General features: G+C 50.6%; 1 protein-coding gene across 1 annotated transcript in view; it reads left to right on the top strand.

The window, feature by feature from the left end:
- Nucleotides 1-16980, top strand: part of SCLY (selenocysteine lyase) — a 76324-nt gene that overhangs the window by 47537 nt on the left and 11807 nt on the right. The window contains exon 10 of the mRNA XM_075338652.1: nt 10950-11033. Coding sequence (XP_075194767.1) covers nt 10950-11033 — 84 coding nt within the window. The remainder of the gene's footprint in view (nt 1-10949; nt 11034-16980) is intronic.

Raw genomic sequence — 16980 nt, 5'->3', positions numbered from 1 at the left:
GTTATAAATTTAGAACGATATTTTTTGCTTTTATTTGTGAAAAAAATCGGAAATTTGATGAAAATTTTGAAAATTTTGCAATTTTCAAACTTTTAATTTTTATGCCCTTAACCCAGAGAGTTATGTCACACAAAACAGTTAATAAATAACATTTCCCACATGTCTACTTTACATTAGCGCAATTTCTGAAACAAAATGTTTTGGGGTTAGGAAGTTAGAAGGGGTCAAAGTTCATCTGCAATTTCCCATTTTTTCAACAAAATTCACAAAACCATTTTTTTAGGGACCACATCACATTTGAAGTGACTTTGAGAGGCCTAAGTGACAGAAAATACCTAAAAGTGACACCATTCTCAAAACAGCACCCCTCAAAGTACTCAAAACCACATCCAAGAAGTTTATTAACCCTTCAGGTGCTTCACAGGAACTAAAGAAAAGTGGAATGAAAAAAAGCAAAAAATAAAATTTTACCTAAAATGTTGCTCTACCCCAAATTTATTCACTTTTAGAAGAAATAACACAACAAAATGAACCCCAAAACTTGTTACCCACTTTCTTATGAACGCGCCAATACCCCACATGTGGTCAGAAACCTTTGTTTGGACAAATGGGAGGGCTCGGAACAGAAGGAGCAATATTTGAATTTTGGAAAGCAAATTTGGCTGAAATAGATTGCGGGCACCATGTTGCATTTACATGTCCGCTAAGGTACCTAAACAGCAGAAACCCCTCACAAGTGACACCATTTTGGAAACTAGACCCCTTAAGGCTTCTATATAGGGGTATAGTGAGCATTTTGGATCCACAGGTACTTCACAGATTTTGATAACGTTACGTTGTCACATTGAAAATTTTCATTTTTTTCTCAAAAATGTTGCTTTAGCATCACTTTTTTCACTTTTTCAAGAGGTAATTCCAAAAATTTGACCCCAATGTTTGTTACCCACTTTTTTATGAGCGCGGTGATACCTCACTTGTGGTCTGAAACCTTTGTTTGGAGAAATGGGAGGGCTTGGAACGGAAGGAGCAATATTTGAATTTTGGAAAGGAAATTTGGCTGAAAAAGATTGCGGGCACCATGTCGCATTTGGAGGACCCCTAAGGTACGTAAACAGCAAAAAAACACCACAAGTGACCCCATATTGGAAACTAGGCCCCTCAAGGAATTTATCTAGATGTTTGGTGAGTACCCTGAACCCCCAGGTGCTTCACAGAAGTTTATAACGTTGAGCCATGAAAATAAAAAAATAAAATTTTACCACAAAATTGTTACTTCAACCAGGTAGCTTTTTTTTTCACAAGGGTAACAGGAAAAAAATCACCATGAAATTTATTGCGCAATTTCTCCTGAGTTTGTTGATATCTTGTATGTGGTGGAAATCAACTGTTTGGGCACACTACAGGGCTCAGAAGAGAAGGAGTGCAATTTGACTGCAAAATTGGCTGGAATCAATAGCGGACGCCATGTTGCATTAGGAGAGCCCCTGAGGTGCCTAAGCAGTGGAGGTCCACCACAAGTGACCCCATTCTGGAAATAAGACCCCTCAAGGCTTTAATCTAGGTGTATATTGAGCATTTTGAATCCACGAATACTTCACAGAATTTGATAAGCTTAGGTTGCCATATTGAAATTTTCATTTTTTTCACAAAAATGTTGATTTAGCGACACATTTTTCACTTTTTCAAGAGGCAACAACAAAACGTGTACCCCACAGGTTGTTATCCAATGTCTTATGAGCACAGGGATACCCCACATGTGGCCAAAAACCTTTGTTTGGATAAATGGGAGGGCTTGGAATGGAAGGAGTACCATTTGAATTTTGGAAAAGTTGAAGTAAATTGCGCGCACCATGTCACATTAGCAGGGCCCCTTGGGCACCTATACATCAGAAACCACCCACAAGTGACCTCATTTTGGAAACTGGACCCCTCAAGGATTTTATTCAGGAGTATAGTAAGCATTTTGAATCCACAGGTACTTCACAAAAATGTTGCTGTAGCAACAAATTTCTCACTGTTAAGGGGGCTTTACACGCTGCGACATCGCTATTGCGGAGTCGTTAGGGTCACGGAATTGGTGACGCACATCCGGCTGCATTAGCGATGCCGTTGCGTGTGACACCGATGAGCGATTTTGCATCGTTGCAAAAACGTGCAAAATCGCTCATCGGTGACATGGGGGTCCATTCTCGATTATCGTTACTGCAGCAGTAACGATGTAGTTCGTCGCTCCTGCGGCAGCACACATCGCTATGTGTGACGCCGCAGGAACGAGGAACCTCTCCTTACCTGCCTCCCGGCCGCTATGAGGAAGGAAGGAGGTGGGCGGGATGTTCCGGCCACTCATCTCCGCCCCTCCGCTTCTATTGGGCGGCCGCTCAGTGACGTCACTGTGACGCCACACGGACCGCCCCCTTAGAAAGGAGGCGGTTCGCCGGTCACAGCGACGTCGCCGGGCAGGTAAGTATGTGTGACGCGTCTGCGCGATGTTGTGCGGCACGGGCAGCGATTTGCCCGTGTCGCACAACAGATGGGGGCGGGTACCCACGCTAGCGATATCGGGACCGATATCGCAGCGTGTAAAGTAGCCTTTAGGCTATGTGGCCATGATCCAGCGACACGGCGTCTAGTACCCAGTGTCAGCCTCCTGCAGAGATGTGAGTGTTGTCCACGGGAGAACGCAGCTGCCCATGCCCACGATTTGGGTTCAGACTGCTGTGGACTTTAGTTCTATTCTACCTGCAAAGAACACTCATCTCCGCAGCATAAATTGACATGCTGAGGCTCGGGAAGCTGCGCCACAGGTCGATTTATGCTGCGGAGAAAAGAAACACAGTGGGCACGGGATTTCTAAAAATCCTGCCACTGTGCTTCTACTGCACAACGCAGCGTTATGGACGCAGGGAAAACACTCTGCGCCCAAAACGTTGCAAACCCTGATTGTGGGCACACAGCGTAAAATGCTACAATGGATGAATGGATAGATGTCAAACATATATAACGTCCCACCCCCCTTCATATTCTAAGCTGGCGCCCTTTAGTGCCTTTCATGTGACACTAAAGGATGCCTAGCCTTGTATTTAGCCCAAAAAGAAAAAAAATAATTAAAATAAATGACGTTGGGTCCCCCCTATTTTTGATAGCCAGCTAGGGTAAAGCAGACAGCTGTAGCCTGCAAACCACAGCTGACAGCTTCATCTTGTCTGGTGATCAATTTGGAGGGCTCCCCAAGCTGTTTTTTGTTTTTAATTATTTATAAATAAATAATTAAAAAAAAAAAAAACAAACGTGGGGTCCCCCCAAATTAGATCACCAGCCAAGGTGAAGCTGACAGCTGGGGTCTGGTATTCTCAGGATGGGAAGAGCCATGGTTATTGGACTCTTCCTAGCCTAAAAATAGCAGGCCGCAGCCGCCCCAGAAGTGGCGCATCCATTAGATGCGCCAATTCTGGCGCTTCGCCCCAGCTCATCCCGCGCCCTGGTGCGTTGGCTAACGGGGTAATGAATGGGGTTGATACCAGGTGTGTAATGTCACCTGGCATCAAGCCCAGCAATTAGTTATGTCACGGCGTCTATCAGATACCCGACATAACTAATTGACAGTAATAAAAAAAAAATTGACAACAAAAAAAAATTTTTCTTTTTCGCTCCTAATTGGGAGACCCAGACAGTGGGTGTATAGCTACTGCCTCTGGAGGCCGCACAAAGAACTACACTTAAAAGTGTAAGGCCCCTCCCCTTCTGGCTATACACCCTCCCGTAGGAGTACAGATTCCTCAGTTTTAGCTTTGTGCGCAAGGAGGTCAGACACGCACGCATAGCTCCATTGTTTTTAGTCAGCAGCAGCTGCTGACTATGTCGGATGGAAGAAAAGAGGGTCTATACAGACTCCCAGCATGCTCCCTTCTCACCCCACTTATGTCGGAGGTGTTTGTAAGGTTGAGGTACCCATTGCGGGTACGGCGGCAGGAGCCCACATGCTGATTCCTTCCCCATCCCTTTTTACAGGGCTCTGGGTGAAGTGGGATTTACCGGTCTCCAGGCACAGAGACCGTGCTCCATCTACAGCCCCTGGAGAAGATGCTGGATGGAGCGGAGTACATCAGGGACATGGCCCTGCTTCCTCAAGGTACTCTGTGTCCCCGTGTATCTGGCGCTCACACCGCAGCATGCTGGGTGTTGTAGTGCGCCGGGGGACATCAGCGCTGCGGCGCCTGTGCCATGGCCTCATTCAGCTCTGCTGAAGCAGGCACATTTATGGGAATAGGCCGCGCCGGCCGCTAGGACTGCGGCGCGGCTGGCACTTGTAGTGCGCCGGGGACTTCAGCGCGGCCTGCGCTTTTACGGCGGCCGCGCTGATAACTACAGTCCCCGGCTTTTGCGGCCTGCTTCCTTTCGTTCCCGCCCCCAGACCTGCCAGTCAGGAGAGGGGCGGGACGCTGCCCACGTCTAGAACTCGGGCGCCGGCCGCTCGAACAGCGGCGCGGCTGGCACTTGCGGTGCGCCGGGGACTTCAGCGCGGCCCGCGCTTTTACGGCGGCCGCGCTGATAACTCGAGTCCCCGGCTTTTGCGGCCTGCTTTCGTTCGTTCCCGCCCACAGACCTGCCAGTCAGGAGAGGGGCGGGACGCTGGCCAGTGCATCAGCGCTGAGGGCTGGAGTCGTTTTTACATACTCCAGCCCTCACAGTCAGCACAGAGGGGACACTGTTCCCGCACTTTTGTTTGGGAACTCCCACGGACCGCCCCTCTCCACAGAAGCCGGCAGCCATTCTTGCTGACACGCTGAGCTGCAGAGGGGAGCCGGGGAGACCCAGACAAGGCATTCTGCAGCCTCTTACCCGCTGTTCAGCGGGCGGTAAGCAGCCCTTAGGGCTCACCCCCTCTTGTGCTCGTAGTATTCTTAGTATTTTGTTTCTACAAATACTTTGTACTGCATAGCGCTGGTCGCCCTTTGGCTATAGACTCTCTCACATGCAGAGAGCCAGCAGCATGTCGCCCGTAAAACGCAAGGGTGCCAAGGCACAGACATTGTATGCTTCCTGCACCGCATGTGGGACTTTTCTACCGGCAGGCTCCACGGACCCCCATTGTGTGCAGTGCTCGGCCCCTGCGGCGCTTGCACAGTCGGGACCTCTGCTGGACGTGTCCCAGGGTGTACCACCTGTGAATGCTGTCCAGGTGACAGGAACTGAGTTTGCAGCTTTTGCTGACAGAATGTCTCTCACTATGTCACAAATTCTTGACACATTGCGAGCTAGGCCTGTACTTCAGACCACGGACACTGTGCATGTATTGCCCCCTGGTCCCCCTCAGCTCCTAGCTCCGGGACGGGCATCTACACCTCAGGGTGAAGACTCTGACTCGGACGATGGCCCCGGGCAGCCTAAGCGGGCTCGTTATGACGGGCCCTCACATTCATCTCAATGGTCTGGATCCCAGCGGGATGAATCTATGGGTGATGAGGCGGACTTAACTGATCAGGATTCTGATCCAGGGACCGCTCTCAATCTAGATACACCAGATGGTGACGCAATAGTTAATGATCTTATATTTAACATCAATAAGATGTTGAATATTTCCCCACCAGCTCCTCCTGTAGAGGAGTCAGCTTCGCAGCACGAGAGAATCCATTTCAGATACCCTAAGCGTACATTAAGCACTTTTCTGGACCACGCTGACTTCAGAGACGCAATCCAGAAACCCCACGCTTATCCTGAAAGGCGTTTTCCTAAACGACTTAAAGATACACGCTACCCTTTTCCCTCTGAAGTGGTCAAGGGTTGGACCCAGTGTCCAAAAGTGGATCCTCCAATTTCCAGGCTTGCAGCCAGATCCTTGGTTGCTGTTGAAGATGGAGCGGCACTTAAAGATGCCACTGACAGGCAGATGGAGCTCTGGCTGAAATCCATCTATGAAGCGATTGGAGCGTCATTAGCGCCTTCTTTTGCGGCCGTATGGGCACTCCAAGCTATCACGGCCGGGCTTGCGCGAGTCGACTCAGTCACACGTGCATTTGCCCCGCAGGTAGCACCATTGACCTCGCAAATGGCGGCATTCGCGTCGTACGCGATTAATGCTGTTCTTGACGCTACAAGCCGCACGGCAGTGGCGTCAGCCAACTCAGTTGTTTTGCGTAGGGCTCTGTGGTTGAGACATTGGAAAGCAGATTCTCATTCCAAGAAGTGCTTAACCAATTTGCCTTTTTCTCGTGACCGATTGTTTGGAGAGCGTTTGGATGAAATCATCAAACACTCCAAGGGTAAGGACTCTTCCTTACCGCAACACAGACAAAACAAGCCCCAACAGAGGAGGGGTCAGTCTGGTTATCGGTCCTTTCGAGGACAGGGCAGGTCCCAATTCGCCTCGTCAAAAAAGACTCAAAAGGACCAGAGACGTTCAAATTCTTGGAGGTCTCAGTCACGCCCAAAAAGACCAGCCGGAGGAACCGTTGCCAAAACGACGTCCTCCTGACTTGCGGTCTCCGATGCCCACACCCGCGGTCGGTGGGAGGCTGTCCCACTTTGGCGACATTTGGCTAGCAAATGTCAAAGACCGTTGGGTGAGAGATATTCTATCTCACGGGTACAGGATAGAGTTCGGTTCTCGTCCGCCAACTCGTTTCTTCAGAACTTCTCCACCACCAGACCGAGCCGATGCTCTGTTGCAGGCGGTGGCCGCTCTAAAGGCGGAAGGAGTGGTGACCTCCGTCCCTCTTCAGGAACAGGGTCACGGTTTTTACTCCAATCTGTTTGTGGTCCCAAAAAAGGACGGATCGTATCGTCCCGTCCTGGATCTGAAGTTGCTCAACAGACACGTAAAAGTCAGGAGGTTCCGGATGGAATCCCTACGCTCCGTCATAGCCTCAATGTCTCAGGGAGATTTTCTAGCATCAATAGACATCAAAGATGCGTATCTCCACGTGCCGATTGCACCAGAGCATCAGCGTTTCCTACGTTTCGTCATACACGACGAGCACCTACAGTTCGTAGCGTTACCCTTCGGTCTGGCAACAGCCCCCCGGGTCTTCACCAAAGTCATGGCAGCAGTAGTAGCTGTTCTGCACTCGCAGGGTCACTCGGTCATCCCGTACCTAGACGACCTGCTTATAAAGGCATCCTCTCAAGAAGCATGCCAACACAGTCTGAAGGTGGCGCTAGACACTCTCCAGACTTTCGGGTGGATTATCAACTTTCCAAAGTCTCATCTAACCCCGACCCAATCTCTGACTTATCTTGGCATGGAGTTTCATACTCTATCAGCGATAGTGAGGCTTCCACTGGACAAGCAGTGCTCGCTACGGACTGGAGTGCAATCTCTCCTTCAGAGCCAGTCGCACTCACTGAGGCGCCTCATGCATTTCCTAGGAAAGATGGTAGCAGCAATGGAGGCAGTCCCGTTCGCGCAGTTTCATCTGCGCCCTCTCCAATGGGACATTCTGCGCCAATGGGATGGGAAATCGACGTCCCTCGACAGGACTGTCTCCCTCTCTCAGACTGCCAAGGACTCTCTACGTTGGTGGCTTCTCCCCAACTCATTGTCACAGGGAAAGTCGTTCCTTCCCCCGTCCTGGGCAGTGGTCACGACAGATGCGAGCCTATCAGGGTGGGGAGCGGTGTTTCTCCACCACAGGGCTCAGGGGACGTGGACTCAGGAAGAGTCCACCTTGCAGATCAATGTTCTGGAAATCAGAGCAATCTATCTTGCCCTGCGAGCCTTCCAACAATGGCTGGAAGGCAAGCAGATTCGGATTCAGTCGGACAATTCCACGGCGGTGGCGTACATCAACCACCAAGGGGGAACACGCAGTCGCCAAGCTTTTCAAGAAGTCCAGCGGATTTTGACGTGGGTGGAAAGCAGAGCGTCCACCATATCTGCAGTTCACATCCCAGGCGTGGAAAACTGGGAAGCAGACTTTCTCAGTCGCCAGGGCATGGACGCAGGAGAATGGTCCCTTCACCCGGACGTGTTTCAACAGATCTGTTGCCGCTGGGGGTCGCCGGACGTCGATCTGATGGCGTCACGGCACAACAACAAGGTCCCAGTTTTCATGGCACGGTCTCACGATCACCGAGCGCTGGCGGCAGACGCCTTGGTTCAGGATTGGTCGCAATTCCGACTCCCCTATGTGTTCCCACCTCTAGCATTGTTACCCAGAGTTCTCCGGAAAATCAAGTCCGACTGCCAGCGAGCCATACTCGTCGCTCCAAATTGGCCAAGAAGGTCGTGGTACCCGGATCTGTGGCATCTCACGGTAGGCCAACCGTGGGCACTACCAGACCGTCCAGATCTGCTGTCTCAAGGGCCGTTTTTCCATCTGAATTCTGCGGCCCTGAACCTGACTGTGTGGCCATTGAGTCCTGGATCCTAGCGGCCTCAGGTTTATCTCAGGGAGTTGTTGCCACAATGAGACAGGCTAGAAAACCATCCTCAGCTAAGATCTATCACAGGACGTGGAAGATATTCTTAGCGTGGTGCTTGGCTCAAGGGTTTTCTCCCTGGCCATTTGCATTGCCAATTTTTCTTTCCTTCCTGCAGTCTGGGTTGGAAAAAGGTTTGTCCCTTAGCTCGCTTAAGGGTCAAGTCTCCGCGTTATCCGTATTCTTTCAGAAGCGCTTGGCACAGCTTTCTAAAGTACGCACGTTTCTCCAAGGAGTTTGTCATATCGTTCCTCCTTACAGACGGCCATTGGAACCCTGGGATCTGAACAAGGTTCTCCTTGCTCTTCAAAAGCCGCCTTTCGAGCCTTTGAAAGAGGTTCCCCTTTCTCGGCTTTCACAAAAGGTAGTTTTTCTTGTAGCGGTCACGTCTCTTCGAAGAGTGTCCGAGCTGGCGGCGTTATCTTGCAAATCTCCCTTCCTGGTATTTCACCAAGACAAGGTAGTACTGCGTCCAATTCCAGAGTTTTCTCCCAAGGTGGTTTCTTCCTTTCATCTCAATCAGGATATCACTTTGCCATCTTTGTGTCCGCATCCAGTTCACCAATTTGAAAAGGGTTTACATCTGTTGGACCTGGTGAGAGCACTCAGGATTTACATTTCTCGCACGGCGCCTCTACGCCGTTCGGATGCGCTCTTTGTCCTAGTCGCTGGTCAGCATAAGGGATCGCAAGCTTCCAAATCCACCCTGGCGCGGTGGATCAAGGAACCAATTCTTCACACATACCGTTCTGCTGGGCTTCAGATTCCATCTGGACTGAAGGCCCATTCTACCAGAGCCGTTGGTGCGTCCTGGGCGTTGAGGCATCAGGCTACGGCTCAGCAAGTGTGCCAGGCGGCTACCTGGTCGAGTCTGCACACGTTTACCAAACACTATCAAGTGCATACCTACGCTTCGGCAGACGCCAGCCTAGGTAGACAGGTCCTTCAGGCGGCGGTGGCCCACCTGTAGGAAGAGGCTGTCTGACAGCCCGTTCATGTGGTATCTTTTTACCCACCCAGGGACTGCTTTTGGACGTCCCACTGTCTGGGTCTCCCAATTAGGAGCGAAAAAGAAGAAGGGAATTTTGTTTACTTACCGTAAATTCCTTTTCTTCTAGCTCCAATTGGGAGACCCAGCACCCGCCCTATCTGTTTTTAGGGTTTCGTTTTTTCGGGTGCACATGTTGTTCACGTTGTTTCTTAAGTTCTCCGATCTAGTTATCGGATTGAATTTGTTTTTGAAACTGTTATTGGCTTTCCTCCTTCTTGCTTTGGTACTAAAACTGAGGAATCTGTACTCCTACGGGAGGGTGTATAGCCAGAAGGGGAGGGGCCTTACACTTTTAAGTGTAGTTCTTTGTGCGGCCTCCAGAGGCAGTAGCTATACACCCACTGTCTGGGTCTCCCAATTGGAGCTAGAAGAAAAGGAATTTACGGTAAGTAAACAAAATTCCCTTCATTTGAAAAAACACTCCCCAAAAACATTCCCTGATTGACCAATTTATTAAAAAGAAAAAAAAAATCCACTATAATCCATTTGGACGTCCCACGTCGACTCTGGACCTTCTAGAATATGGGGGACACGTTCAGGGAACGTATCCCCCATTTTCTAGTAGGGCAGACCCTCCATTTGAGGAGAGTGGGTGCAAAGAATCTGCACCCACTCTCCCCGGGTCACAGCTGCAGAGAGCGAGCAGCAGCCAGCAGCCAGCGTCTCACAGCACAGGAAGCTGTCAGCTGCTCGGCACATGTGACCGGAGTCTGCTGAGAAGGAGCCGGAGGAGGGGGCCGCGGGGGATCAGCGCTCCGACAGGTATGTATGACACCGGGGGACACCAGGGGGGGGAGGGGGGACCCGGCGGGGCCTGGGGAGCAGGTTTCTGTCGTATGTGTTATGGCACATACGACAGAAACCATCGGAACAGTTATCGGCCGGCGCACTGCTGTGCTCGGCGGTGCGCGCGGCCATCTTGGATTTTCGGGAGGGGGTTGGGGGTCGGGGGGGGCACTTTGGGGATACCGAGGGGACCGGAGGGAACCGGGAGAAAGATTTATCTCCCATCATGTTTGATCATGCCAGATGGGAGATAAATCATTTTTTACCGGCGCGGTCATTTACTATAACTTGATGATCGGTATACGGTGTATACCGGTCATCACGTGACTGGGGACCGGAAAAAACGGCCCGAATCATGATCTCCAGGGTCTCAGCTACCCCCGGCAGCTGAGACCCCGGAAATTTTCTGACTCTGGGGGGCGCTAGACCCTTTTTTCCGACCGCCGTTAAAAAGCGGCGGATCGGAAGCAGTACCTTAATTTGTCGCCGTTAAAAGGCGTATCGGCGGTCGTTAAGGGGTTAAGGGTGAAATCTGTGGCAGATCTGCACCAAAATTGTGGTAAAATCCACATACTGCGGTTTAGCTGCTTATTAACAAAAAAAATAAAAAATCTGAGCCAGATGTTTGGAAAGAAAATCTTCCCGTCGTGCACTTAGCCTGACTTTAGTTTTCCGTAACTTGCTTTCCTTGCAGGCTGCTGAGTTGGTGAGCTTACACTGTGCGGCTTACGAGAATCACATGAGAAGTGTTCGGGACCACATGGAGCAGAGGTTACAGGTGAGCTTGTTTCCACAACACAGCCATTATTAAATTGGGATATATTGTTATTATCTCATTGTATGGTTGACAGTAGATTTAACATGTATATGGGATTTTTTTTTTTTTTTCTCGGATCCTTACTGACAGGAATAGAAACATTTTTGCAAGAATTTACACTCTGCAATTAAATTCTATGAAAAACGTTTACATTTTTAAAATTTTATTAAATTTAAAGGGATCGTGCCCCCTGATGAAAATAAATCTCCTTAAATCCCCAATAGTTGCCCTGGCAGCCCCCTGTAGGTTTTTGTAATAAGCTGCTAATGGTGACGCGCCATAGCTGACAATCGGTGGCTTCGGTGGTCACGTCATACCACTGACATCACAATGTGTCATCTTGATAGCTCACAAAGAAAAGACCAACTGGAGATCTGCCAAAGGATCTGCACTGGATAGGCTGTGGATAGATAGATGCGTAGTGTTATTTTATAACATTTGTGCCTCTGTTTTTTATGTTTGTTTGTTTTTAACAACCAGACCACACCTTTATATTCTAAGATATTTTCTCCACTAATCATTCTATGAATACTTTCGGTCACCTAGACAACAACAGAATTTTGAAATTATTTATATATGACTGTTCCAAATGATCTCTTTCCAAAAATCATCTCGTTTCATGGTGCTAGCTATTTGAGGTAGCTACTAGCTACCCCTAAAATTCAATGTCCGGCCTGTTTAACGAGCTTTGTAATATGACCAGTTTATTTTATCCAAGCCAGGCAATAATCTGGGAACAGCTGTTACAGGAAACCTGACCCTCATCAGTACAGGGTAGGGTCTGGTGGGCTGAATGAGACGCCATTGAGGCAGCTTTGTTGGAGGGGTCTGGATATCCTTATGGATAAAACATGTCTATGGAGCCTCAAGTTAGAATAACCCATTGGATACAAATATACACGTCGTCTCCCAAAAATTAAAAGCTAAATCCAAACTCCCCACATCCAGGGAATATTGATTAACAGAAGAACTGTTCTTATCCATATCAAGCAAGTGAAAATTCAGCCTTTTTTCAGTTTGAAGCCTTCTGACAGAGCAAGTGATTAGCTTGATTTTGGCATCCAGATCCCCCATCAAATGCTGATTTTGTGGGGAGAAGCCATAGCCACCTAATTAATTCTAGAATTACTTGATAGACATTCAGATGGGCACCTCTATTTTCTGCCTTATAAAAAGGGGCTCCTAAGTGGGGAAAGCCCCTCTGATATTCTTCAGCATGTGATCTGGGATTCTAGAATCTGCTCCCAACTGTCTACAAGCTCAAAACAAGGGTCAGACTGAACATTGGCGTCAGGATCAGTCTATAAAGGTTGCTTTTCTGTATAGCGCATCAGCCAGTTTTTATGTCTTATTTGTATAGTTTTAGTAATATGCATTGTTGTCTTTGTAGCCGGTCATAATTCCTCTATATCTGTTCTTGATGACATTTTCTTTTTCGCTCCTAATTGGGAGACCCAGACAGTGGGTGTATAGCTACTGCCTCTGGAGGCCGCACAAAGAACTACACTTAAAAGTGTAAGGCCCCTCCCCTTCTGGCTATACACCCTCCCGTAGGAGTACGGATTCCTCAGTTTTAGCTTTGTGCGCAGGAGGTCAGACACGCACGCATAGCTCCATTGTTTTTAGTCAGCAGCAGCTGCTGACTATGTCGGATGGAAGAAAAGAGGGCCCATACAGGGCTCCCAGCATGCTCCCTTCTCACCCCACTGTATGTCGGAGGTGTTTGTAAGGTTGAGGTACCCATTGCGGGTACGGCGGCAGGAGCCCACATGCTGATTCCTTCCCCATCCCTTTTTACAGGGCTCTGGGTGAAGTGGGATTTACTGGTCTCCAGGCACTGAGACCGTGCTCCATCTACAGCCCCTGGAGAAGATGCTGGATGGAGCGGAGTACATCAGGGACATGGCCCTGCTTCCTCAAGGTACTCTGTGTCCCCGTGCATTTGGCGCTCACACCGCAGCATGCTGGGTGTTGTAGTGCGCCGGGGGACATCAGCGCTGCGGCGCTTGTGCCATGGCCTCATTCAGCTTCGCTGAAGCAGGCACACTTCTGGGAATCGGTCGCGCCGGCCGCTGGGACTGCGGCGCGGCTGGCACTTGTGGTGCGCCGGGGACTTCAGCGCGGGCCGCGCTTTTACGGCGGCCGCGCTGATAACTCGAGTCCCCGGCTTTTGCGGCCTGCTTCCGTTCGTTCCCGCCCCCAGACCTGCCAGTCAGGAGAGGGGCGGGACGCTGGTCAGTGCATCAGCGCCGAGGGCTGGAGTCGTTTTTACATACTCCAGCCCTCACAATCGGCACAGAGGGGACACTGTTTCCCGCACTTTTGTTTAGGAACTCCCACGGACCGCCCCTCTCCACAGACGCCGGCAGCCATTCCTGCTGACACGCTGAGCTGCAGAGGGGAGCCGGGGAGACCCAGACAAGGAATTCTGCGCCTCTTACCCGCTATTCAGCGGGCGGTAAGCAGCCCTCAGGGCTCACCCCCTCTTGTGCCAGTAGTATTCTTAGTATTTTGTTTCTACAAATACTTTGTATTGCATAGCGCTGGTCGCCCTTTGGCTATAGACTCTCTCACATTGCAGAGAGCCAGCAGCATGTCGTCCGTAAAACGCAAGGGTGCCAAGGCACAGACATTATATGCTTCCTGCACCGCATGTGGGACTTTTCTACCGGCAGGCTCCACGGACCCCCATTGTGTGCAGTGCTCGGCCCCTGCGGCGCTTGCACAGTCGGGACCTCTGCTGGACGTGACCCAGGGTGTACCACCTGTGAATGCTGTCCAAGTGACAGGAACTGAGTTTGCAGCTTTTGCTGACAGAATGTCTCTCACTATGTCACAAATTCTTGACACATTGCGAGCTAGGCCTGTACTTCAGGCCACGGACACTGTGCAATCATTGCCCCCTGGTCCCCCTCAGCTGAGTTACCTCCAAGCTCCGGGACGGGCACATACACCTCAGGGTGAAGACTCTGACTCGGATGATGGCCCCGGGCAGCCTAAGCGGGCTCGCTATGACGGGCCTTCACATTCATCTCAATGGTCAGGATCCCAGCGAGATGAATCTATGGGTGATGAGGCGGACGTAACTGATCAGGATTCTGATCCTGGGACCGCTCTCAATCTAGATACACCAGATGGTGACGCCATAGTTAATGATCTTATATTTAACATCAATAAGATGTTAAATATTTCCCCACCAGCTCCTCTTGTAGAGGAGTCAGCTTCGCAGCACGAGAGAATCCATTTCAGATACCCTAAGCGTACATTAAGCACTTTTCTGGACCACGCTGACTTTAGAGACGCAATCCAGAAACCCCACGCTTATCCTGAAAGGCGTTTTTCTAAACGGCTTAAAGATACACGCTATCCTTTTCCCCCTGAGGTGGTCAAGGGTTGGACCCAGTGTCCAAAAGTGGATCCTCCAATTTCCAGGCTTGCAGCTAGATCCTTGGTTGCAGTTGAAGATGGAGCGGCACTTAAAGATGCCACTGACAGGCAGATGGAGCTCTGGCTGAAATCCATCTATGAAGCGATTGGAGCGTCATTAGCGCCTTCTTTTGCGGCCGTATGGGCACTCCAAGCTATCTCAGCCGGGCTTGCGCAAGTCGACTCAGTCACACGTGCATTTGCCCCGCAGGTAGCACCATTGACCTCGCAAATGGCGGCATTCGCGTCGTACGCGATTAATGCTGTTCTTGACGCTACAAGCCGCACGGCAGTGGCGTCAGCCAACTCCGTTGTTTTGCGTAGGGCCCTGTGGTTGAGACATTGGAAAGCAGATTCTCATTCCAAGAAGTGCTTAACCAATTTGCCTTTTTCTCGTGACCGATTGTTTGGAGAGCGTTTGGATGAAATCATCAAACACTCCAAGGGTAAGGACTCATCCTTACCGCAACACAGACAAAACAAACCCCAACAGAGGAAGGGTCAGTCTGGTTATCGGTCCTTTCGAGGACCGGGCAGGTCCCAATTCGCCTCGTCAAAAAAGACTCAAAAAGACCAGAGACGCTCAGATTCTTGGAGGTCTCAGTCACGCCCAAAAAGGACAGCCGGAGGAACCGTTGCCAAGACGGCGTCCTCCTGACTTGCAGTCTCCGATTCCCACACCCGCGGTCGGTGGGAGGCTTTCCCACTTTGGCGACATTTGGCTGTCACGCGTCAAAGACCGTTGGGTGAGGGATATTCTGTCTCACGGGTACAGGATAGAGTTCAGTTCTCGTCCGCCAACTCGTTTCTTCAGAACTTCTCCACCACCAGATCGAGCCGATGCTCTGTTGCAGGCGGTGGCCGCTCTAAAGGCGGAAGGAGTGGTGACCTCCGTCCCTCTTCAGGAACAAGGTCACGGTTTTTACTCCAATCTGTTTGTGGTCCCAAAAAAGGACGGATCGTATCGACCCGTCCTGGATCTAAAGTTGCTCAACAGACACGTAAAAGTCAGGAGGTTCCGGATGGAATCCCTACGCTCCGTCATAGCCTCAATGTCTCAAGGAGATTTTCTAGCATCAATAGATATCAAAGATGCGTATCTCCACGTGCCGATTGCACCAGAGCATCAGCGTTTCCTACGCTTCGTCATACACGACGAACACCTGCAGTTCGTAGCGTTACCTTTCGGTCTGGCAACAGCCCCCCGGGTCTTCACCAAAGTCATGGCAGCAGTAGTAGCTGTTCTGCACTCGCAGGGTCACTCGGTCATCCCGTATCTAGACGACCTGCTTATAAAGGCACCCTCTCAAGAGGCATGCCAGCACAGTCTGAAGGTGGCACTAGACACTCTCCAGAGTTTCGGGTGGATTATCAACTTTCCAAAGTCTCATCTAACCCCGACCCAATCTCTGACTTATCTTGGCATGGAGTTTCATACTCTCTCAGCGATAGTGAAGCTTCCACTGGACAAGCAGTGCTCGCTACGGACTGGAGTGCAATCTCTCCTTCAGAGCCAGTCGCACTCACTGAGGCGCCTCATGCATTTCCTAGGAAAGATGGTAGCAGCAATGGAGGCAGTCCCGTTCGCGCAGTTTCATCTGCGCCCTCTACAATGGGACATTCTACGCCAATGGGATGGGAAATCGACGTCCCTCGACAGGACTGTCTCCCTCTCTCAGACTGCCAAGGACTCTCTGCGTTGGTGGCTTCTCCCCACCTCATTGTCACAGGGAAAGTCGTTCCTTCCCCCGTCCTGGGCAGTGGTCACGACGGATGCGAGCCTATCAGGGTGGGGAGCGGTGTTTCTCCACCACAGGGCTCAGGGGACGTGGACTCAGGAAGAGTCCACCCTGCAGATCAATGTTCTGGAAATCAGAGCAATCTATCTTGCCCTGCGAGCCTTCCAACAATGGCTGGAAGGCAAGCAGATTCGGATTCAGTCGGACAATTCCACGGCGGTGGCGTACATCAACCACCAAGGGGGAACACGCAGTCGCCAAGCTTTTCAAGAAGTCCAGCGGATTTTGATGTGGGTGGAAAGCAGAGCGTCCACCATATCCGCAGTTCACATCCCAGGCGTGGAAAACTGGGAAGCAGACTTTCTCAGTCGCCAGGGCATGGACGCAGGAGAATGGTCCCTTCACCTGGACGTGTTTCAGCAGATCTGTTGCCGCTGGGGGACGCCGGACGTCGATCTGATGGCGTCACGGCACAACAACAAGGTCCCAGTTTTCATGGCACGGTCTCACGATCACCGAGCACTGGCGGCAGACGCCTTGGTTCAGGATTGGTCGCAATTCCGACTCCCCTATGTGTTCCCACCTCTAGCATTGTTACCCAGAGTTCTCCGGAAAATCAAGTCCGACTGCCATCGAGCCATACTCGTCGCTCCAGATTGGCCAAGAAGGTCGTGGTACCCGGATCTGTGGCATCTCACGGTAGGCCAACCGTGGACACTACCAGACCGTCCAGATTTGCTGTC

This window comes from Anomaloglossus baeobatrachus, chromosome 3, assembly GCF_048569485.1.
Source record: "Anomaloglossus baeobatrachus isolate aAnoBae1 chromosome 3, aAnoBae1.hap1, whole genome shotgun sequence".
Lineage (NCBI taxonomy): Eukaryota > Metazoa > Chordata > Amphibia > Anura > Aromobatidae > Anomaloglossus > Anomaloglossus baeobatrachus.
Note: the sequence above shows the minus strand (reverse complement) of the source record. Positions and strands in the feature narration are given on the sequence as shown.